General features: G+C 48.2%; 1 protein-coding gene across 10 annotated transcripts in view; it reads left to right on the forward strand.

The window, feature by feature from the left end:
• The window catches only part of LOC139750965 (uncharacterized), a 115,509-nt gene that overhangs the window by 15,688 nt on the left and 75,373 nt on the right, over positions 1-24,448 (forward strand). For all 10 annotated transcript variants that reach the window (XR_011713257.1, XM_071665923.1, XM_071665927.1 and 7 more), the window contains 2 exons: positions 9,772-9,901; positions 11,787-11,952. Coding sequence is in view for 9 of the 10 variants with exons in the window: in XM_071665923.1 (XP_071522024.1) it covers positions 9,772-9,901; positions 11,787-11,952 (296 nt within the window). In the remaining variant the exon portion in view is untranslated. The remainder of the gene's footprint in view (positions 1-9,771; positions 9,902-11,786; positions 11,953-24,448) is intronic.

Below are 24,448 nucleotides of genomic sequence, written 5' to 3' on the forward strand. Positions count from 1 at the left end.
AGCAGTGGTCATGAACACAACAGTAGTTGTAGCAGTGGTTATGAACATTTATTCTTTGCAGTGACCTAAATGACACTGAGAAATTTTACCTCAAATCCTGGCTCGTTCGAGTGAAAAGGAGACATTGAAAGAAAACGAATGAATATAGTGAAAGAAAAAGAATGAAGATAGTGAAAGAAAAAGATTGACGATAGTGAAAGAAAAAGAATGAAGATAGTGAAAGAAAAAGAATGAAGATAGTGAAAGAAAAAATGAAGACAGTAATCATGGATGTGCAGGTGTTTGTAGACCAGACTGTGAAAGGTAGAAGAGAGATATTGGAAGATGGAAGATGGTTCAACACCCTTGCTGTTCGAGGGAACGAGGTGGTATAACGTTTCATCCTCGTGTGGATGGTCTCTGCACACCAATTGGAGCAGCAGCAGCCACACGCGAGTCACGTATCCAGGCCCCAGTGATGGGGGGTCATCTCACGGAAGCAGTGGCCAGAATATCAACCTGTAGTATATGGATGGGTCAACCACATCACGGCCGACGGAGACGGTTGGCTGAAGGGAGCTGATGGTTGGAGAATTGATAAGACGGATTCCATTCTGACTCATAAAGTTTTTTTTCTATTTTACATGGGAATTGCACGAGAAAGACAGACAACAGGAGGCCTGATTGGCCTACGACTGGGTTGTCTGTTAAAAAAAGTAGTTAAACTTGACAAGAAAATGTCTCCTCAGCAGTTTTTTTTTTTTTTTAAGCTGTCACCAACTCTCCGCTACTGCACATTCGCCTTTTACTGTCCCCGTTACTGCTGTCGTCTATGTAGTTTATTTCCGGCGTTTTTCTCAGAATCTATAGAATATTTGTCTATGTGGGCTTTACTACGTTTTCTTGGAGACTAAGACCCCTGTTGACATTAGACAGCTGCTCACGAGAGGAATGATTAGCCACCTATAGATCACCTACAGCATTTAGGATGCTGAATGTACAATGTTGATTATCTGTGGTTTACAGGATGGAGTAGAGGATATCGTTATGCCCAACATGTTCATGTTATTGCAAGGATGAACTTGTGTTGTTTTGATAGTGAACAGAGAGGAATGGACGACTTTAAGAAAGAGATATAGGCAGGAGTTGCTTTTTAGTGCTGCTGAATCTAATCAAGATTTTGCTACCCTGTGTAGAATATTGCACAAAGTAAGAATGGCGACATGTTCAGTACGAGAAAGAGAATGAGAATTAGAGTTGGCTGGGTGGGGAGAAAGGGGTACCCCCCCGCTACACTGAGGTAACGCTAGGAAAACAGACAAAAAAAGGCCACATTCGTTCACAGTCAGTCTCTAGCTGTCATGTGTAATGCACGGAAACCCCAGCTCCCTATCCACATCGAAGTATGTTGAGTGAAATCCGTGAAAAATTGAACCAACGGGTGTTGTAAGAGACAAGATCTTTTATGGAGAAGAAAACAGACTGAGTGATTGTACAGGACCTTGAGGGACACCACTGTTGATGACTTAAAAGGCTACTGCAACGGACCGATTAGAGAGGCAGCTATTCATCGCGGGACCCATAACAGGAGGAAGCCAAAGGAAGAAATTAGAAAGCAAGGACTTGATGTCGCACATTATCATATGCTTCGGCGATGTTGAGAATCACATCGAAAAGGTTCTCCAAAATCCACGACAGAAGGAGACTAGGAGCCACACAGGAGAGATCATCTGTAGTCCCTGCACCGTGATATCCATATGGGTAATCAGAGGGAAGGGGGCTGGGATTCCAAGTGTTCGAGTGAGTGAGTTGAGTTAAGGAGAATTGCAAAGACTCTGGAGATAATAGAAGTGAGAGCGGTAAGGCAGTGGGTGGTAGAGTTAGAACAGTCTCCTTTTAATAGGTTGGGCAGCACCAAGGCAGGCTTCCAATCGGAGGGAAAAGTCTGGGTTTTGAGACGGAGGAGAAACAGGCGGGCAAGGGCGGGAGCTGTCTCAGAGGTACGCTTCCTGTTGACTGAAGGAGGTATGCCATCCATCAGGGTGTGATTAGTATAGAGTAAGTCTTCGTGAACATAAAGTACAGTGCTGTTTATGTGGGTGAACTTGTATAGGTTCAGATGAACACGTGATCGTAGAAGAAGACATGGGTTACATGACGACCCTGATATGGGTCACATGACCACCCTGACATGGGTCACATGACCACCCTGACATGGGTCACATGACCACCTTGACATGGGTCACATGACCACCCGGACATGGGTCACATGACCATCCTGGCAGAGATCACATGTATGTGTGTGTGTGTGTGTGTGTGTGTGTGTGTGTGTGTGTGTGTTGACATTGACGTAACTGCTTCAATAATAGATCAGTGTTACTATCCGTCAAGGATGCGTAACAGGTGTAAAGAAACGAGGGTTACATCAGCGGGTTTAACGCAGGGGGGAGGGAGGAGCTGGAGTTTATAAACCAGTGAGGGACGTGAAGGTCATTGTATAAACCCAGTTTTAGGAGAGACGGAGCTTGGTTTGTTTGTGGAGAGTCCAGGGTAAACAATCACCAGTGCCTCAACCTGATTTGCCACCCTGTTGCTGTACCATCACCCTCCTCCCCTTCCACTGTACCGTCACCCCCCTGCTGTCTGTTGCTGTACCGTCCCTTTCTCCTGTACCGTTTCCCCAGCTGTCTGTTGTTGTATCACCCCCTTCCCCCCATGTACTGTTTTCCCCTGTTGCCTGTTGCCGTACCATCCCCTCCCCGTCTGCTGCTGTACCTCCTCCTGCTGTCTGCTGTTCTACCGTCCCTTCAGCTGTTGTACCATCCCCCCCAACCATCCCCCTTGCATGCAGCTGTTCTGCCCCAAGTGGTAGAGGGGGCGTTGCGGGCGCCTGGGGCCCTCACTACCTCCTTCCCTGGCGAGGATCACCAAGTGGCCAACCCACTTCTGTGGCTGACACGGTCTGAGCAGAGTTCTCCAGTGCGAGGCCAGGATTTTCAAGGGACTAAACTTAGCTATGTTGTGTGGCGCTGGTGTAGGTACTTTCATGAGAGAGTTGTGAGCCTGCCGGGTCTCGTGAAACTTCTGTGGAGGGATGAAAGCGTTGACGAGGTCCAGAGTTAATATGGACACTTGCTGTTGTACTCTGTGCTGTAAGAGGGCGTGGTTTTAGGCCCCTTTTTCAGACCTGTTTTTCGAGTCAGGCGTTGAGTATGTCCTCTGTGAGTCATGCCGATGAGACTGGAGTCATTGTAGTGAGGATGAGGCACCGCAGAATCTACGTGAGAGTGAGAAGCCGGAAGTCACCATGGTGGGGATTTTCCCGACCATGGACACCACGTCTCAGTGTCTAAGATCCAGTAATCGGCTTGACTAGTAGTCGACTGCTCTGATGATCCGGTATGAGGGAATATGCCTCGGCCACGTCGATAGTATTATTTGTGCGGGCGTGTTCGCCGCCAAGCCCATTACAGTGGGTCCCTGGCTTATGAGATGCGGCGGACCTCCTGTCATGAACGTGGAACGTGTCTGGCTGCTGGCATGTGACGAGAGAGTTATAACCGTGGGTCGCATGAGATCACACGAGGAGGTCTGTGTTGGTTGCGACAGTCGCCTCAGTGGTCTACATGGGAGAGGTGTGATTTCATAAGCCAAGACTCGAGAATTGTAAGCTTGTGATACTGTAGGTACTGTATCATCCGTTGGTACTGGCGAATCTTTAGGTTCAGTGGAGGCTCCTGACGGGGTAGAGTCACTGGGAATTAAGTTTGATATTCGTTGTCTGCCCTTCCTAAAGCTACTAGTCAGTTCGTTACTCCAAGATCTTGTATGGAGGTGCCATCAGTGTCTCTCTACCTTCTGCCCTGGGTATTTCCACAGGGCGGGATCCTCAGCCCGACACTGTTCAGTATCATCATACAAAAATTTCTGCCCAATTTGTATTCTGTTGTTGATGATATTATACTGTGTCATGATCATGGGACCTGTCTCAGCGCCTCCTTACCTGAGAGAGTTTAGCTTCTTGACCAGTTCACACACACGCACACCATCACACACACCATCACACCGTGAAGCCTCGTGAGCATCACACTCAAAACTTAAGTTCTAACTCGTGAGTATATTCGTCATGAGAAGTACCTGCTTGTGCTTCACAACACATACACTCCTGGGGACTGACACTGATCACCTTAGTGACCCCGACGAACTTACAGTATACAAGTGCTCCTCGCAGCCCTCCCGCTACCCCTTCAGTACTCGCAACGAACCTAAAAGAGGACATTTTAGGGACTTTAAAAGCAGTGTCTAACATCACACACACACACACACACACACACACACACACACACACACACCGGAAGATGTTTATTATGTGAGGTAAAAACGGTGTTGCACAGGTGGCCAGCGAGATTAAAGACTTTGTTTTAAGGTTTTGCCCCTTACTCCGTCAGCCATTCCAATATTTTCACCAAGATTCTTCGGACCCTTTCATTCACGGGAGGAAACACTTCCGCGTGCGAGAGCATCAGCAGCAACAGGTCCCGGTAATCCAACAACACTTTATTTATGACCGACAATACCAGGGGGGGGGGCCTTTCCCCTCTCCCCCACCAAGTTAGGTGGCTGTTGTGGCGGGGGTTCGGCAGTGGGTGTGGTGGGAGAGGAGGAGGAGGCGGCTTGTGTGAGATGGGGAGGTTCGCGTGAGGGAGGGAGGGGTTAGGTACCAACAAGAGACTGTGTAGCCCTTGGCACATTGTACACCAACACAACGCCTACAGGCTGTTGGCTTGCCTCGCTCCTCCTCCCGCCCGCCTGCCCCCCCTCTCCACTCCATCGAGCCTCCGCCTCCTGGGGCTACCTCTTCTCTCTTTACCCTCCCACCCACCTCCCTCCCTTCCTCCCTCCCTCTGGCGTACACGTCCCTCTACCATTGTGGATCCCGCCGCCGAGGACGACGGTCACCCTTGCCCCACTCAAGTCTCGGCCAGTGAGGCGCTCGTCTGTCTTGCGGAACATTGAACTCTCTTGAACACCACCCCCGTGTTGTTCAGAACTACTCTCGCAGTCTGGTTAAGTGTTCAATACACCTCCTCTCCCCTTTGAACTGCTGGTGATTTGAGTGATACTAGGATTACACTGATAACGTACCTCAAGACGCATCCGGAATTACATCCCAGGTAAAATATGTGTTTCGCTGTGATGCAATCGACTGGCCGAGTCTTGCACTCGCCTGGCCAAGTCTGCCGTGCACGTAACTGGCCAAGACTGTCGGACATTCAACTGGCCAAGTCTGTCTTACACTCATTTGGTTGATTCTGTCTTGCACTCAGTTGGTCAAGTCTTTCGTACACTCGACTGACTAAGTCTGTCTTGCATTTAACTGGTCAAGTCTGTCTTGCACTCAACTGGCCAAGTCTGTCGTACATTCAACTGGCCAAGTCTGTCTTGCACTCAACTGGCCAAGTCTGTCGTACATTCAAACTGGCCAAGTTGATCTTGCACTCAACTGGCCAAGTCTGTCGTACATTCAAGCTGGCCAAGTCGATCTTGCACTCAACTGGCCAAGTCTGTCGTACATTCAAGCTGGCCAAGGCTGTCGTACATTCAAGCTGACCAAGTCGATCTTGCACTCAACTGGCCAAGTCTGTCTTACATGGCCAAGTCTGTCGTACACCTAAGTGGCCAAGTCTATAAGTAATTAGATAATGAAGATCATCGGATACCCTGGTTGACACAGTGTGGCCAACCCGACTCACATTTTCATTCTTTAAGTTCCTGATAACAAAACACATTCATCTAACATCACTGGTTGCCTAACGTATCGTCCTTGTGTCCATCATAACCCACGGTGAAGAGAACAGGTTAAGGACTCTAATGACTGCCCTTGACTCATGATTATTTGTTGTGGTGAAAATAACAGGTTTGAAGGACTCTGGAAGAGGTTCTCTTCCTCTATAACCTGTGATGAAGATAAGAGGATCTATAGATAACAGGAGGATATAGACTCTCAAAAGGATCTTCAGCGCCTCCTTTCCCTCCGGTGAACATAACAGGTGAAGGTCTTACGTAAGGTCCTTGACTTCATAGATTATGAAGAAGATCATAACTCAAGGTGTATAAAGAAGGGTCTCGAGTCTGTAACCTTTCGGAGAGGATAATAAGTGGTTAAGGTCCATAAAGAAGGTCTTTGGTTCCATAACTTGTGAAGAGGATGATAGGTTAAGGTCCATGAAGAAGGTCTTTGGTGTCATAACTTGTAAAGATAATAGGTTAAGGTCCATAAAGAAGGTCACTGGTTCCGTAACTTGTGAAGAGGATGATAGGTTAAGGTCCATGAAGAAGGTCTTTGGTGTCTTGTGAAGAGGATGATAGGTTCAGGTCCATATGGAAGGTCTTTGGTGTCATAACTTGTAAAGATAATAGGTTAAGGTCCATGAAGAAGGTCACTGGTTCCATAACTTGTGAAGAGGATGATAGGTTAAGGTCCAGGTTAAAGTCTATACGGAAGGTCTTTGGTTCCATAACTTGTGAATGAAATGATAGGTTAAGCTCCATGAAGAAGGTCTTTGGTGTCATAACTTGTGAAGAAATTGATAGGTTAAGGTCCATATGGAAGATTTTTGGTTCCATAACTTATGAATGATATGATAGGTTAAGGTCCATGAAGAAGGTCTTTGGTGTCATAAGTTGTGAAGAAGTGAATAGGTTAAGGTCCATGAAAAAGGCCATTGGTTCCATGACTTGTGAAGAGGATGATAGGTTAAGGTCCATAAAGGTCATTGGCTCCATAACCTGTGACCAAGATGGTAAGGTTCGGTCTTTGGTCCCATAACTTGTGAATAAGATTAAGGTTAAGGTCCAGAAAGAAGGGCTTTGATGCGATGGTAAGGTCGGTCTGTGGTTCCATAACTTGTGAATAAGATTAAGGTTAAGATCCAAAAAGAAGGGTTTTTGATGCCATAACGTATGAATAGAGCTTTTCACTCCTCCTTCATAAGCTGTGATGAAGATGACGCATTACTGAGTCTGTAGGAGGGCTCATGCGTCCTTCGCAACCTGTGGACATGATAACAGGTTGAGGACTGTGTGGATGGGGGTCCTAGGGTGTGATGCGGCAGGTGCTGGGGGAGGAGGAGGAGGAGGGAGGAGGATGGATTTGGCAGTGTGAGGTCGGAGTGAAGACCTCTCCTCACCGCCAGATATAAACTAAAGTTCTCGATCTTGTGGAGTTAACGCGACCTGTTGTATTTTGGTCTGGTGCGCCTTGCCCACTCTGGCACACTGGTGGCGTTGTTGTGGTAGCGAGTGGGAACGGGCGGTGGGGGAAGGGCTGTGTGGTAGTGAGTAGGGAGGGAGGTGTGGTATGGTGATTGGGGGAGGGACTGTGTGGTTGTGAGTAAGGAGGGAGGTGTGGTATTGAGTGGGGAGGGGCTTTGTGGAAGTGAGTGGTGAGGGACTGTGTGGTAGTGAGATGGAAAGGAATTGTGGTAGTGAGTGGTGAGGGACTGTGGTATGGTGAGTGGAGAGGGGCTGTGTGGTAGTGAGTTGGAAAGGAATTGTGGTAGTGAGTGGTGAGGGACTGTGGTATGGTGAGTGGAGAGGGGCTGTGTGGTAGTGAGTTGGAAAGGAATTGTGGTAGTGAGTGGTGAGGGACTGTGGTATGGTGAGTGGGGAGGGGCTGTGTGGTAGTGAGTTGGAAAGGAATTGTGGTAGTGAGTGGTGAGGGACTGTGGTATGGTGAGTGGTGAGGGACTGTGGTATGGTGAGTGGGGAGGGACTGTGTGGTGATGAGTGGGGAGGGGCTGTGTGGTAGTGAGTGGGGAGGGACTGTGTGGTGGTGAGTGGATAACGACTGTGGTAATGAGTGGGAAGCAAGAGCAAACTGTCATTATTACTGTAGTGCTTGTAAATGATTTACGGGTTTTGTATAACTTTCTTATAATATGATGAATTAAAACATATTCAAAGTGAAAATTAAGCTGACGGGAACAGCTTGCCGTTTGCTCAGACGGAGGCTTAAGCTTTACTTCCTGGGTCACAGGTGGATGTGGGAGGCGTAAAGATTATCTGTGTTTACAGACCTATTGGAAGCTGTCCACAAGACTAAAAGTAGATGTGTTCCCTGCTCTACCTGTATACGCTTACCCTGCCACCAAGGGAAGCTTACCCTGACACCAAGGCAAGCTTACCCTGCCACCAAGGCAAGCTTACCATGCCACCAAGGCAAGCTTACCCTGCCACCAAGGCAAGCTTACCCTGCCACCAAGGCAAGCTTACCCTGACACCAAGGCAAGCTTACCATGCCACCAAGGCAAGCTTACCATGCCACCAAGGCAAGCTTACCCTGCCACCAAGGCAAGCTTACCCTGCCACCAAGGCAAGCTTACCCTGACACCAAGGCAAGCTTACCCTGCCACCAAGGCAAGCTTACCCTGCCACCAAGGCAAGCTTACTCTGCCACCAAGGCAAGCTTACCCTGCCACCATGGTAAGCCTACCCTGCCACCATGGTAGGCTTAACTTGCTACCACATAGACCTTGCCCTACCACTATGGCAAAGTTTACCCTGCTATCACCCTAAGCTTACCATTCCCTAACCTAAGCTGACTCTGCTTCTACCACAAGCTCCCCTCGGCGTTGAAGCTGTGGCTGGGGTAGGTAGGACGGAGGAAGTGGTCGGTATGTTGTCAGGGTAAAGACACCAGGGCCGCTATGGTGATGAGTTCCTTCTGAACCAGTTGAGTTGAACCCTTGGCCACCCTCTCACCCACCCTCTCATACTCTCTTCCCTCCATCCCTCGTGTTTACCACCCCACCTGGCCTGTGTGTAGTACTCTTGAACTACCTGTACCTACATTTACCCTCTGGGCTTTTGCGACACCGTACCGCTTGCTTGCAGCGCTGACTGACTGTGAGCTCTCTCTTGTTTTTGCTTGCTTGGCTCTGCCAGAAGGAGGAAACGAGTAAGAAAAGAAACAAAGTCAGTGGAATATAAGTAATCTTAATATTTCAGATTTCTCTTTACCATCTTCGTCCAAGGTCATATTTGTCACTTAAACATTAAAAAATGCCTAGATATAATCCCATATAAACATATCATATCTCTGCACTTCACTTCAAGATTTTCTACACAATATGTCTACAGAATCTTTGATTTATGTATGACAGACATTCAACACTTTTCTCTTTCTTTTGTTATTCCACCAAAGTACCTCTGACTGACGCCCCTCATGCGATAGATGGTACGTAGGACGCGTATGGTCTACCCCCACGCCTGTGTATGTGGACTTTACCCCTACGACAGAACAAAACACTACCACATGATAAGAAACATCATAATTACTCATTGGTTACTCTTTCCCCTTCCCTCCCCCTCCGTGAAGTGAATAGGTAGTTGCATTGCTTTCCAGAGTGATTAGAAAACAGTTGATGTATTGTAGCAAGTGCCGTATTCAATGTGTGTTTCAGGCAAAGGAAAAAAATTTGCGACATACGTAATTTTTGGAAGATTTATTTTATTGCCTTTTTTAGTTGACTCCTGGCGGCACATAAGTGCGTTCCCAGTGAGTCTGATTTTAATGTGAACGCAAGTAGCCATGAATAGAACCTAATAGATAAATAGATCGCTAGATAGATAGATAGATAGATATGAATGTAGGTAAGGAGACAGAGGTGTGAGGAAGAGTTTGGGGAACTAAAACCCTGACTGTGTCTGTGTGTCATATAATGAGCAGAACCCAGATGTGTGTGCATGGACAGACCTCTGAACATTTGACCTCTCTCTCACCCCGATCAGTTGACCACGAGGCTAAGGTGACCTCTGACGACCAAGCCAGATCACTCCTCAATCGTTTCCTAGGAGCCCAGGTCCTCATGTCTGGAGTGGAGTCCATGATGTCCTCCTCATCTCTCTCAGAGTCCTCCAGGTGGGTCCTGCTTGTGAGTCCTTCAATGAGTCGTCCGGAGTGGGTCTCCTTTTGGGAGTCTTTGAGTGAGTCTTCCCTTTTCAGATCTTTAGATAGAACATTCCTCTCTCTCTAAGTCCTTTAGATATGTCTCCCCTTGAGTCGTTCCTCTTCTTTTCTTATTCTTTTCTAAGTCCTCCACCAGATATGTCCCATCCAAGTCTTCAAGAAGATGGTTTGTTATGTGGTTTCTCTTTATGCGTTCTTAATATATGATCCCTCTGGGTGAATTATGTGAACCATTAAGGTAAGTTCTCATCATGTGATCCCACTGAGTAAGTTCATATTATGTGAGCCATTTAGGTAAGTTCTCATCATGTGATCCCACTGAGTAAGTTCATATTATGTGAACCATTTAGGTAAGTTCTCGTTTTGTGATCCCACTGAGTAAGTTCATATTATGTGAACCATTTTAGTATGTTCTCATTATGTGATCCCACTGAGTAAGTTCATATTATGTGAACCATTTAGGTAAGTTCTCATCATGTGATCCCACTGAGTAAGTTCATATTATGTGAACCATTTTAGCATGTTCTGATTATGTGATCTCTAAAGGTAAATTTCCCTAATATTATTCATCTCTATGAGGCAGGTCCCAGGTCCCACTCCCTGCCGGTCCAGTGTAAGGCACCCTTCTGGTGTACGTAAGTCCCTCACACCAGACCTGCTCCTTCCTCAGGTCATCCTGTGTCGCCCTTACAGCTGGGTCGACTGCCCCCAGACCCAGAGAGACACTTCACATACCTTCGCTGCAAGTTCCTTACATATTGCTCACACCATTGATCTTTGGCCAATACTTCTCACACTCTAGTGACCTCCCTGGGTCATCATCTTCACACTTCCTGGCTGTATTCCTCATTAACAGACACATTCCTCGTCTGTATATGCATTTTATCATGAGTTCCAGTACAGACAGCCACACGGAAGGTACAGGCAGCGACACACCAGGTACAGACCGCCACACGGTAGGTACAGACGGCCACACGGTAGGTACAGACAGCCACACACCACAAGGGTGTGGTGGGCAGCCACACCCGTAAGTATGTCGATGACCTCCACCTGCATGTGGTACACTCTCCCTCCCTCCACCACTACAGCAACTCCACCACCACTGCTACCACTACGGCGCCTCCACCACCATCACCACTAGAGCACCTCCACCACCACTACAGCACCTCCACCTCCACCACTACAGCACCCTCCCTACACCACCATGCCCACCACCACTACCACATGAGTCTGGCCAGTTTGTTTACACATGTGCCTCTCTTCCTCAAGGCTGGAGTCTTCTTCGGTTACATCAATGTTTATTTGGCCAACTTAACCCTTTGAGTACGACAACGATACGACCCCTGAGCACGACGGTACGACCCTTGAACACGACTCGGGCCAAACGGTACGATCCTGGGGTATGATGGTTTTGGTGGTCTTTGACCTGACCCTCAAGTATTAGGTCAAGGTCCAGGCCATGTTCTACCCAGAGGTCGTACCGACACATTCAAGATTGTAGGGTCGTGTTGGTGTCAGCATTTGATATGGTCGTGTGTTTCATGTGTCATTAAGTTAATGTAGTCACATTTCATGTGTCAGTATATATATATATATATATATATATATATATATATATATATATATATATATATATATAGGTGTAGCTTTTATAGTTATAATGCTTCATATTTTTGCAGCTATTTATTCTTTTTCGTCAATTTTTGCTGTTTCTCGTCATTGCTATTTGATACACATAGTTCCGATTACTGTTTTTCACTTTGTATGCTCACGGTGAATGACAAGGGGACTGTGAATGCTACCACCACAACTAATCGTGTGTGCACTCGGCTGGCAGAATGGTGTGTGGTGAGGATGGCCAAGCGACTGTGACGGAGTCGGCCAGCGGCCACAAAGCCAGCAGGATAGCCAAGGACGGGGTCGTGACGGACGACCAACACTCCTCCTTCAACACGGGACCTGTCACCACGACCCTTACCACTACCCCGACCTCGGCTCTCAAGGTCTGTAACAGCAAATGGAGACGAACCATCTGTCTTAAGATACTCTTGTTAGATATTTACCAACTCAGGTGCCTTTCAAGTAGACACTAGACTTTTAGTAACATAGCCAATATCACAGAAGAGTAATAATTGGAACGTATGATGTACGTTTCGTTCAGACATTTAGTTTATAGAACTAACATAACATACAGATAAGATGAGGTTTATTAACTTAATATTGACTTCTGCTGCATCATTTTGTGTTTGTTTATAACCAGTAAGACAGTGTTCTAAGTGTTTTGTCGAGAACATCTATATACATTCTTAGGTTTTGTTTGTTTTGTTTATTTATATCTAGTACAAATGTTTTTATTTGGGGGGGGGGGTTGTTAATAGTGTTGACGTTTTAAGGTTACTCTATACCCAGTGCAAACGTTTTCTGTTTGTTTACACCCAAAGAAAAAACGTTTTTCTATATAGTTCGTCCTGGGGAAAAAAGAAAAGAGTGTGGGACGTTGACCGGGTTGAGTTGACTGGCTCTCGACACTGAGGGAGGTATGACTGTCTTTTACCTAGGATGAAGGCAGACAGCCACCATTTGATACACACCAGCTGATTATGAGCGGTTTAACGCACCGTGGTGTAGCGGTTAGAGTTTCTGACCGGGACGCATTCACGGGCCGTCCAGGGTCGAGCGCATAGGTTCGAATCCTGGTAACGGCTTTCGGTCCACAGTCATCCCAGCTGTTCATCCAATCCTAGAGGTTTGGTCGATAAATCGGGTACCTGGTTCAGGCTAGGGTAAATATATATATATATATATATATATATATATATATATATATATATATATATATATATATTCTTTTTCTTTTTTCTTTTAAACTATTTGCCATTTCCCGCGTTGGCGAGGTAGCGTTAAGAACAGAGGACTGGGCCTTTTTTGGAATATCCTCACCTGGCCCCCTCTGTTCCTTCTTTTGGAAAATAAAAAAAAAAAAAACGAGAGGGGAGGATTTCCAGCCCCCCGCTCCCTCCCCTTTTAGTCGCCTTCTACGACACGCAGGGAATACGTGGGAAGTATTCTTAATCCCCTATCCCCAGGGATAATATATATAAATATATATATATATATATATATATATATATATATATATATATATATATATATATATATATATATATATATATATATATTTTTTTTTTTTTTTTTTTTTTTTTTTTTTTAGCCAAAACCAGATACCCAATTCATCGCCCTTTACAAAGGGGTGGATGAACATCTGGGTTGACTGCGGACCGACTACCGCGGCCGGGATTCGAACCTATGCGGGCTCGACCACGAGCCGGCCCTTGATTGCGTCATGATCAGCAATGCTAACCACTCCACCACACCTTATGCCTTCTTGCAAGTTGGAAGTTATATATCAAGCTTGGAAACGCCCTTCCCTTAGCCATAGCCAGACTGAACAGCTCGGTTAAGGTATGCTGTGGGGTCGCAGGGCAGCGGGTGTGGGTCATGTCACTCAGGGTCGGGGGATACGGACGGGTGAGGGTGAGGGTGGGGGGGTGGTGTGTGTGTGTATATGTGACGTAATCATCAGTGATTCTCCTCATGGGGGTTTAATTATACATCGCAACCAACGTGTGGATCGCCCCTGTCGTCTGAACCGGCAGCATTGTCTTGCCCCTTCCTCTCCTACCTTCTCCTCCCTCTCTCCTTCCCCCTACATCCGTGGGTCACGTGACCTCTGCCTCATGGCTGTTATGGCGTGATTAAATTCTCATGTTTTCGGAACCTCGTGGTTTGTACTCCCGTTTTCTCTAATTTCCCCGGATTTTTTTTCTTTTTTACTCACGTTTTCTCTAAATCTTGGGGGTTTGTGCCTCCATTTTCTGTGCTTCCTGGAATTTGTACTTCCGCTTTCTGTGAATCCGTGAGTTCGTACTCCAGTTTTCTGTAAGTCGTGGATATTGTATTCTCTTTTTTTCTCAAGACTGCAGGAGTTTGTACTCCCATTTACTGTGATCCAGAAGTCTTCACTCCGTTTTTTTTCCCCCTACGGACACGAGTTTTCTTTAAACTCCGAAGTCTGTCCTTCCGTTCTCTGTGGAGCCTTGAAAACACCTCGTTTTCTATGTCCTTGTCATCCCGATTTGTTCAGAATCGTTGCAGCTCCTTAGATGGTATCGACCCTCTGGACTCCTGTGTGCCGTTTTCTGAAAGGATTATTATGCGTCCAGAAACCCTCTACTGTTTTCTGTTGTATCGCAAACTGTTAAAAACTGTTTACAATGTTTCCACCCAAAGCTACACACTCTTGAGATGCGTTGAAACCCGTTAGGTAAGGCGATCCCATTGGCCAGCGTTGTCTTGAAGGGGGATAATAGGGTAGTTAAGGGTGAAAAGTGGGTGGGAGTAAAGATGAGGAGTGGGCGTGGGCGTGTTGGTGCCTGGCCTTCTGGGCGGGACTATTTATACCGTGGTGAATGCCTCGTGTAAGCGCGCCACAGTGATCCATACTCGCTTGCTCTCTCTCTCTCTCTCTGCCTGGTGCTTACCCATGGCCTTCATTATGAGCTACGGGCGTGTGTTTGTGCGTGTGTGTGTGTGTGTGTGTGTTGGCGTGTGGGGGATGGGGGGTGTGGATGTTCATGTGAGGGGTGTGTAAACCGGGCGTGCGGGCGCGGGAAGGGGTAGGCCTGGCGTGTGGGCCGGTGGCAGGAGGGAGAGGCGCGGGCACGCCAGTCGACACTAGCACAGTGTAGGGAGCACACGCCCGCCGCGCCACCCACCGATACTTCTGTACTGAGGTCTCCCACCTGGGGGTGCCACCCTTCCCCAGGAGCCGCCACCCCCCACAACCCCAGCTCCTGCCCCTTCAGCGAGCCCCAGTCACTGCTACAGGTGGGTTTCCCATTACGCCAGTCCTAGCCAGCTGCTGCCCATAGACTACACCCTTTGCCCCTGAAACACATGGGTTCCCGATCCTCCATCCCCTTCTACAGGTGGGTTCTCACTCTCCTCCAAGCCTCAGGTACGACCCAGGGCCCCGGGAGTGTCGGTACGCATACACACACACACACACACACACACATACACATACACACACACACCTGCCCACCTCACCACGTAGCCTGGCTCACACAAGTCTCCATCTCACTAATTACTGACGCAACACATCCACCTTTACTCACAACCCTCACGTCTTCTTACAACCCTCATTCCCCCCCCTCACAACCTTCATGCCCCCTCACAACCCTCATGCCCCCTCACAACCTTCATGCCCCCCTCACAATCCTTCACGTCTTCTCACAACCCTCTTGCCCTCTCACAAACACCCCTACGCTTTTATCACAACATTCATCGCTCTTACAAACCCCCATGCCGTCTCACAACCCCACCCCCTCTCCCAACGTCTCATCATAACCCTCCACATCCTCTTAGACTTGTACAAATCTTGCCATAACCTCCCTTCTGGCTTACCACAACCCCCAACACCTTGTTATAACTCCGATGCCTCAGCCTGGTTCATAGCCTCCCCCACTACACTGATGCCATGGCACAAGTGTAAGATGTTCTACGTCCGTATTTACAGTAGTGAAGACGCGCCTCTCGTCCTGCAACCAATTCCATTGCTTTAAAAAAAGGGAGAATGTTCAGCAACACATTGCCATAAAAGTTAATGATAGTCTGTGTGCAGGATATGGGGTGAGAGTGAGTATAAAGGCAGACACACAGATGAGTTTTATGTGTGGACGATGAGAGGTGAACAATTCGATAGTTAAGCCCCTAACTGCTCATTGCAACACGTCACTCGTTACGGGGGGAAAGTTCCAGTGTAACACTAATATTGATGAAACCATATCATTACTCGGAAATTTTATTGTCCAATCAGCTAATCGTCTGTAGTTGGAAAACGTAATGGAAACCATTATTCGGGGGAAGGGGGGGGCACATTTGTAAAACAAGTAGTAGGGAGGGTCAACAGTAAATGATTCTCGAGAGCATGGGTTTTCCACGAAATCGTTCATGCTCCGACCAATATACTTCATTTCTTGTACGTTATGAGCAACATGTACAGTGAAAGGAAAGTAGTTGGTGTCATCTATAAAGATTCTTCACACATCCTTTGATAATCGTATATACCAATGGTGTGTCTTGTGGTGTCAAATCCTTTGGTATAGATGCAGTGACTTCGAGAGTATGGACATAGGTGGTTGATGTGTCATCTTCACAAGTGGTGTGCCGTGGGGGTCATTCTTGAGACCGCTTCTCTTTCTAAGTGTGTACTGATGATATTGATGTAATAGGCTGCAGTGGAAGATAAGGAAATTCACAGATAATACCAAGCCTTCGAAATAGATTTACGATTGAAGATGAACGTTGGCCTCTTTACGGAGACGTAAACAGACTGATGGACACACTTGTGGCAAATGGAATTTGATATCGATATGTAGTTTTTTTTTACATATAGGAAGATTACTGAGGGAAAAGACTTGGGCGTCATAATTACTGGTGACCTAAAGTCACAGGACACAGAGAAGGCGTAAAAAAAAAAAACAAAAACAAAAGGCGAACAAAATTTTCATATCCATAGTCCAGGGAAATCATCCCGACTATATATGTTTCACTCTTGCGTCCTCCATCTAGAATACTGTGTTACGCTTTGGTCACCCTACTTGATGAAGAAGACAGACAGACAGATTGAGGAAGGTGCAACAGTTTCAAGCCACCAAGATGATTCCCAGGCAAACAGATTGTATGAGAGTCGATTAAGCGACTTAAAAATCTATTCAGCCATGTACAAATCCATCTTATTCTTCTTTTTTTTTCAAGTATTTTTCACACATATTCTTCAGAGCAAACACCCGATCCACTCATCCCTCTACCACTTCTGGAACCACACTTGATGCAACACACGTCCTCGTTATGATCAAAGGCTTCGAAAAATCTTGATCTGACAAGCAACTCAAAGGCTTTCATTTGTGTGTCACCTTGCGAGTGATGGTTGCATACTCATGGGGAAACGAGTACTTTTTCTTCAACTGATCGTTTCCCTGGAATAAGATTTGCCAATTTAGAATGTTTGAAAACAGTACCATAACTACATTTACGAAAAGACTAGTTAGTTATTTCGCTTCAAGTCCACAACAGCTTTATTTGCGCTTCCTTAGTTACAAGAAAAAGCTTGAAAGGTATTCTCTTTTGAGTCATCTGTATGCCATGCCTTACCCCTTACCCACACTACCCTGTGAGTTTCAGACGTCTCCCATTTCCATAAGCAGCCTCGAAAGGACCCATCAGTCTGTTGCTGTTTGAGTTCATTTATAGTCCTGTGTATGCCATACCACAACCCTCCAACCTTTTATTCCGCAACCATCCACATCCTCTCACAACTCACAGAAGGTGGCACCATCCAACATGTTGAAGGTTGATACAACACGACCCTTTTCTGATGACATCCCCATTTGTACCCCCTGTCACAATCTGAGTGTGCCCCTGTACACGTGTGACACTTGTCCTGCTTCTATACACCTGTCATACCCCTCCTTTACCCCTGTACACCTGTCACACCCCTCCTGTAAACCTGCTATATTCCTTTCCTGCCCCCTGTACACCTGTCATACACCTCCCTTACCGATGTACAGCTGTCATACACCTCCCTACCGCTTTACACCTGTCACACACCTCCCCTACCCCTATGCATTTGTAACACCCCCTACCCCTGTAGATCTTTCACACCCTTCATCTCTATGTACCTAAACATCTGTCAGTCGTCAGCAGTGATCCATATGAAAGCCAATTGTGACCTGTGTTAATTGGTACATGTTGAATACACCTGTGACAGGTACACGGGACTGTATATGTGTAACCACCTGTGCACGTATGTGACAGGTGTAGGCGTTTGTGTGAGCATTTGTACGTCTACATACACCTGTAATCTGTATGTGTATGACATGTGTATAACACTTGTGACATGTGTTTGTGTAAGGGGAGAGGGATATCCTGTGCCCATCTACCTGTCACAAGTGTTGTGTTAGCCTGGTTGTATGACGGGTTGTGAGTTGTTGCACCACCTGAGTAGTGGCATCTCCTGGGTCGTATCATCATGTGGACCGTGGCACCACCTGGGCCGTGGCACCACCTGGACCGTGGCACCACCTGGGCCGGACAGAAGTTATCGCTACACGTGAATCAGACGAAATGTTGGATGGCTCAAGTTTGCGGTTGGGGACGACGTGTGGTTGTACTGCTTAGTGTGTGTGGTGGGTGGAGGGAGTCGTGGGTCGTGTGGGGGTGGTCATGTACTGCGAGGGGGAAAGGGGGGGGTAGGTCATTAATCCCCCAGAGTCGTGATCTCCCCCTCTCTTGGGGAGGGAGTGAGGGTTGATGTGGGGTCATTAATCCCCCAGAGCCGTGATCTCCCTCTTCCTCTCCTCCTCTCTATCCCTCTCCCTCTCCTCCCCTCTCTATCCCTCTCATCCCGTCTCTGAAATGGTGATCGTAATCAAAGGTGTGTTGGTGATGTGTTGGTGAGTGTGGTGGTTGGGAACCTGCTCTCGCAGCTGGCACCATCAGCCACACAGATGGCCCTACAGCAGGTTCAGCAATGCCGCTCCTCGTCCGGGAATATGTCGCCCAAATTACATAAGACTTGCACATTCCAGGTGTATCTGTTGCATTAGCTGTTGTCAGATGTTGTTGGCCGTGGTGGCAGGGTGTTGCGGGCAGCCACCGGCAACCAGGCTCCTGTACAGCACGCTGTACCTGTGTTGTCACATGTTGTTAGGACTCTGAGGTCCCCAGGTTGTACCACAGATGTTGGCAGGACGTGCCAGGTCCCTAGGTTGTACCACAGATGTTGGCAGGACGTGCCAGGTCCCCGGGTTGTACCACAGATGTTGGCAGGACGTGCCAGGTCCCCAGGTTGTAACACAGATGTTGGCAGGACGTGCCAGGTCCTCAGGTTGTACCACAGATGTTGGTAGGACGTGCCAGGTCCCCAGGTTGTACCACAGATGTTGGTAGGACGTGCCAGGTCCCCAGGTTGTACCACAGATGTTGGTAGGACGTGCCAGGTCCCCAGGTTGTACCACAGATGTTGGTAGGACGTGCCAGGTCCCCAGGTTGTACCACAGATGATGGCAGGACATGCCAGGTCCCCAGGTTGTAACACAGATGTTGGCAGGACGTGCCAGGTCCCCAGGTTGTACCACAGATGTTGGCAGGACGTGCCAGGTCCCCGGGCTGTAGTACCTCCCTCACTTCGCTGTCTGTTGTGACTTGATGGCGGAGGTGAACGCCCAGGTGTCCTTGAATGTCATACTGTCATGACGTGTTATGACGTTATTCTGCGACCACCTTGTGATGTGTGTGTGTGTGTGTGTGTGTGTGTGTGTGTGTGTGTGTGTGTTCAACCAACCAACCTTGAGGCACTTGGCTGGCCCTGCTGGGTGCCTCCCCCACACACTGATTCACCCTTTTGGCTCGGAACTCTGTAGAAACACCCCCCCCCAACCATGCATCCCCATGGTCTCTCCGGCCTTGGCCAACATAGACCCCCTCTTCCAGGGCCAAGCATGGCCCTCCTTCCCAAGGCCAGTCTATCGCCAGCAGTCCCTACCTTCGGGGGCCACATTTTGCCCACCCGACCACTCATCACTTGTTAGGGAACTGTTGTGAAATGCCATGATTGTGAGACGGTGTGGCGTATAAATGGAGATGGATTTGAGTAGAAGATATAAATAAATGAAAATCTATTCTTATCTGATGCGACGTGCAATGATATGTTTTTATATACCTCCTTTTTTTTGTAACAGTTGAAATAGATTTTTATAGCCAAAGCTTTAGCATTGGCGCTTGTGGCGAATGCTATTTATGATGATGGTGTCAACATGGTTTGTTGTGTTGGTATCGGCTGGTGAGATTTGGGGCCCCAAGGTGATGGAGGGATGGATGGTAGATGGACAGTCGAAGGTTATGAGGAAGAGATATTCCCCTGTGTAGTGATGATGGCATCTTTGACCCTACACCTGCCACCATTGGTAGCCCTAACTCCCTACCATCACTGGCAACTAAACCACCTGATACCACTGGCAACCTCACCTCCCCTGCCATCACTGGCAACCTCACCACTTGCCATCACTGGCAACCTCACCCACTTGCCATCACTGGCAACCTCACCCACTTGCCATCACTGGCAACCTCATCCCCCTGCCATCACTGGCAACCTCACCCTCCTGCCATCACTGGCAACTTCACCTCCCCTGCCATCACTGGCAACCTCACCTCCCCTGCCATCACTGGCAACCTCACCCACTTGCCATCACTGGCAACCTCACCTCCCCTGCCATCACTGGCAACCTCACCTCCCCTGCCATCACTGGCAACCTCACCCTCCTGCCATCACTGGCAACCTCACCCCCTGCCAGGCAACTTCGCCATACTGTACCTCCTGTGCCAACAGATATTGTCTCCAGGTGTATATACGATATCAAACATCAGTGATGGGAGAGGTATATAATGAGCAGATGCTGTATGCTGTGGGGTGGGGTCAGGTCATCGAAGAATGACACGAGAGCCAGTGTTGAGGAAGTGGCAGGGGGATCAGTTATCATGACCTGTGGTCCATTGGTCCCTTGTCTCTGGTGAGTGAGTGAGTGAGTCATGGTGGTGGTGAGTGAGTGAGTGAGTTAGGCTGTGGAAGCGTACATACATACATAAGATAGCAGCAGCAGTTCCTCCAAGGGAGGGAGGCCTGCACGTCACAGCGGGCGACGTCGCTTGGTCTAGAGCACCTCCCTTACACTGACTCGTCTGCCGTGCTCATATATGCCATCTTAAACTGCTACGAGCTATAGGGGTTGAGGGTGTGCTGGTGTGCGTGTGTGCTTGCGGACGCTGGTCAAGGCCCTCCACTCGTGCAACGGGCAAAAATAACTATTGCTTGACTTCCCGAAGTGACGCGTTTCCTTCACCATTCGGATGTCTGACTTTGCTGTGAAAATACATCTCTTCCTCCTCCTTTTTTTTTTGCTGCATTCTTTTTTGTCTAAATCCCAAAAGAATGCCATCAGGCCTCAATTTACTCCTTTTCCTTCCGTGTGTGTGTGTGTATGTGTGTGTGTGTGTTTGAGAACTATAGAAACTGAATGGTATATTGTTCTATACCATATACATCATCTTGGCTTCAAATTTACGTTACCCTTTCGAAAAAGTTTGTTCAACAATCGTCTCCAATAAACCAGTTAATTCTGGCCAGTTATTTTTTCTTTGTTGTAGTTAATTGTTGTAAACTGTCGTGATAAAGTGTTTGTAAGTAGAGTGCCGTAATAAAGTGTTTTGTAGGTAGTCGTAAGAGTGAAGATTGGTAATAAAGTGTCGTTTCCCTCGACGTATTGTACATGTTCTTGACAGTTTATATTACAACTGGCTGTTGTCGACAGTAGCAGGTGTGTGGAGGTTGTTAGTGTCTGGGTAACTACTTACCATGGCCGGGTAACTACTTACCATGGCTGGGTACCTACTTACCATGGCCGGGTAACTACTTACCATGGCCGTAGTTGGCTGACGATATCTAATCGTACCCCCCATAGTTAACCATCCAAAGACCTTGTTTGACGTAATTGGTCATTCCTAACCATTGTATACCCTTGTTAGGTATAGCTGTTGTTACTCATTGTTAGCCATTGTCAGGGTTCTTGTTTGTACTGGTGGGGAGGAGGGTGAGTGTTGGTGAAGCTGCCGTTGTTGCTTGAGGAGGAAGGAGTGTTGGAGAGGCTGCAGATGATGTTGGAGGTGAGGAGGCAGTGTTAGAAAAGCTTCTAATGTTGTTGGAGGTGGATGCATATGGTTTCTGATGGTGTTTGGAGATGAGGAGGAGTGTTGGAGAGGGTACTGATGAAGTTGGAAGTGAGGAGGAGTGTTGGAGAGGTCACTGATGATGTTGAAAGTGAGGAGGAGTGTTGGAGAGGTCCCTGATAATGTTGAAGGTGAGGAGGAGTGTTGGAGAGGTTACTGATGATGTTGGAGGTGAGTAGGGGTGTTAGAAAGACTAGTGTTAGGGAGGCGAGACTCCTGATAATGGAGGTGGGGATTAGTGTTGGCGAGGCGAGACACCTGATGACGGAGGTGGGGAGGTGTGTTGGAGAGGCGACACAGGTGAAGCATCACACCATCATATCGGCCATGCACCATAACCTGTCCGCCTCTGATACACACCACCAGGTGTAGTCTGGCGGCCTGCGCCTCCTCCACCCCACGCCCTGGCTGATGGGACATGAAGGGATAGCGACGAGTTGAAGGACTTAGGGAAAGATCACGGGGACGACGATAGGACCCCCTCGTAGGACGTCTCGACCCATCCGGAGCCTGGTGCAGTCACGGACATAAAAGTCCCGCGACACGCCTCAAGTCACAGGACACGCTTGGAGTCGTTGGAGGCGCCTGGTCGCACCAAGGCCCATTGTGTCTAGCTGTCGGTTGATGGGCTCGGTAAAAGGTTGGAGGATGGCTGATGCGTGTGTGTGTGTGTGTGTGTGTGTGTGTGTGTGTGTGTGTGTCCCAGGATTGTCTGTTGTCATCGGTCGTGTACCTTGGGTTAGACACCGTCGCATCTTTGGTCTCCTTTACCTGCCTGTGTCGCGGCTTTGCTCTTATAGTGTGTGTGGCGGATGACGGTATGACGCTACTACCACCACCACCTCCTGAGGTGGACAATGAACCAACCTCCTACATGTTTGTAGTACAGACTGTATGTACCACGAGAACGAGCACAGACTCTGCCTACGCGTGCGTTAGATAAGACGAATCATTATTTTTTTTAAGTGGAATGAATGATGAATTTAATCTCAGTAGCGTCATTGTTATAACTGATGATTAATATCTCTGTGACTGTTTTCCCTGGAGTCAGTCCTCTTGAAGTGTGTCGGGTGCAGGGATGTGCCAGGGTTGATCAGTGAGGGATGTACACCTCACCTTGCACTACACAATCACTCATATCAGTGAGGGCTGTACCCTTCACTGTGCACTACATTATTGCCCTGTCAGTGAGGGCTGTGCCCCTCACTGTGCACTACATTATTGCCCAGTCAGTGAGGGCTGTGCCCCTCACTGTGCACTACATTATTGCTCTGTCAGTGAGGGCTGTGCCCCTCACTGTGCACTACTCCATCTCTTAACGCGCCCTCAACAGCTTCCATATCCCCTAAGATCACCAGGAACTTCTTGTGATCATTTTCGGCCACTCAACAGTGTTTTTACATCATCGTTTCTGAGTGACGCCAGCACCTATGTAGTGCCCCTCGTAAGACCTTCCCCTTCCCTCGTAAGAACTTCCCCTTCCCCTCGTAAGACCTTCCCCTTCCCTCGTAAGAACTTCCCCTTCCCTAGTAAGGCCTTCCCCTTCCCTCGTAAGACCTTCCTCTTCCCTCGTAAGACCTTCCCCTTCCCTCGTAAGACCTTCCCCTTCCCTCGTAAGACCTTTCGTCCGTCGGTGTTGTGGTGAATCAATCAATACGTCTTTCATCATCTTGCACTACGTTATACTGCACACGCCAGACGCTACTTTACGACCCAGACGTGGCCAGGAGTCTGCCTCCCCCCGCGTGATATAATCTTGGATCACAACCTTACACGATCGTGGACCGCTGGTCGAACTTTGTGTGTGTCACAGCCACAACCGATAACAAGTATCATGGCTTTCGGAAAAGGAAAATGTCTGGCGGAGTGCAGTGGGGGTTATAAAAGTGTGATTGTCAGATATTCGACGCATTCTGGAATTTCTTGCGATGGCGGGGCTCCAACCCTGCTACCTGGGCCAGTAAACATCAAAGTCTCAGTGCCTTAAGGGGCTTGGCACTCGAACTGCTGTTTAGTGGCACTCGTTTAGTGTGGCGGGAGGAGGCGAGTTCGATCCCCACCACGCTGGATACTCACTACATGATACGATTCACACGTACAGTATGAAATGATCACTCCTGAAGGGAAAGCACTTCCTGTTGTTCCTCATGTTTATGACAGGAGCTTGTGTCCTTGGTTCATAGGTCTAGTGTTGGTAGGCAGGCAGACGGTCCTGCTGGTGGTGCCACAGATGGCAATGGTGTCACAGCTGGTGGTAGGGCAGGTGGTGTCACGGATGGTAGTGTTGGTGCAGGTGGTGGTGAGGAGGAGCTGCTGGAGACGCGTCATAGAGCCAGCTATTTAAGGCCGGTTATCAGTGGGTGTGAGTGGTGATGGAGGCGGCCAGACGGTCCTTACCCGGTGCTCTCACCTCTCCCTCTCCCTCTCCCTCACTCACACACTCATGTACGTCTGTTCCTCACCCCTCACTCCACCTGCCTCTGCCACAGACACCCACGTCTGTTCCTAACCCCTTACTCCACCTGCCTCGGCCTTAGGTACACACGTCTGGTTCTCACCCCTTACTCCACTTGCCTCGGCCTCAGACACCCACGTCTGTTCCTCACCCCTCACTCCACCTGCCTCTGCCTTGGACACCCACGCCTGTTCCTCACC

This window comes from Panulirus ornatus, chromosome 10, assembly GCF_036320965.1.
Source record: "Panulirus ornatus isolate Po-2019 chromosome 10, ASM3632096v1, whole genome shotgun sequence".
NCBI classification, from domain to species: Eukaryota; Metazoa; Arthropoda; class Malacostraca; order Decapoda; family Palinuridae; genus Panulirus; species Panulirus ornatus.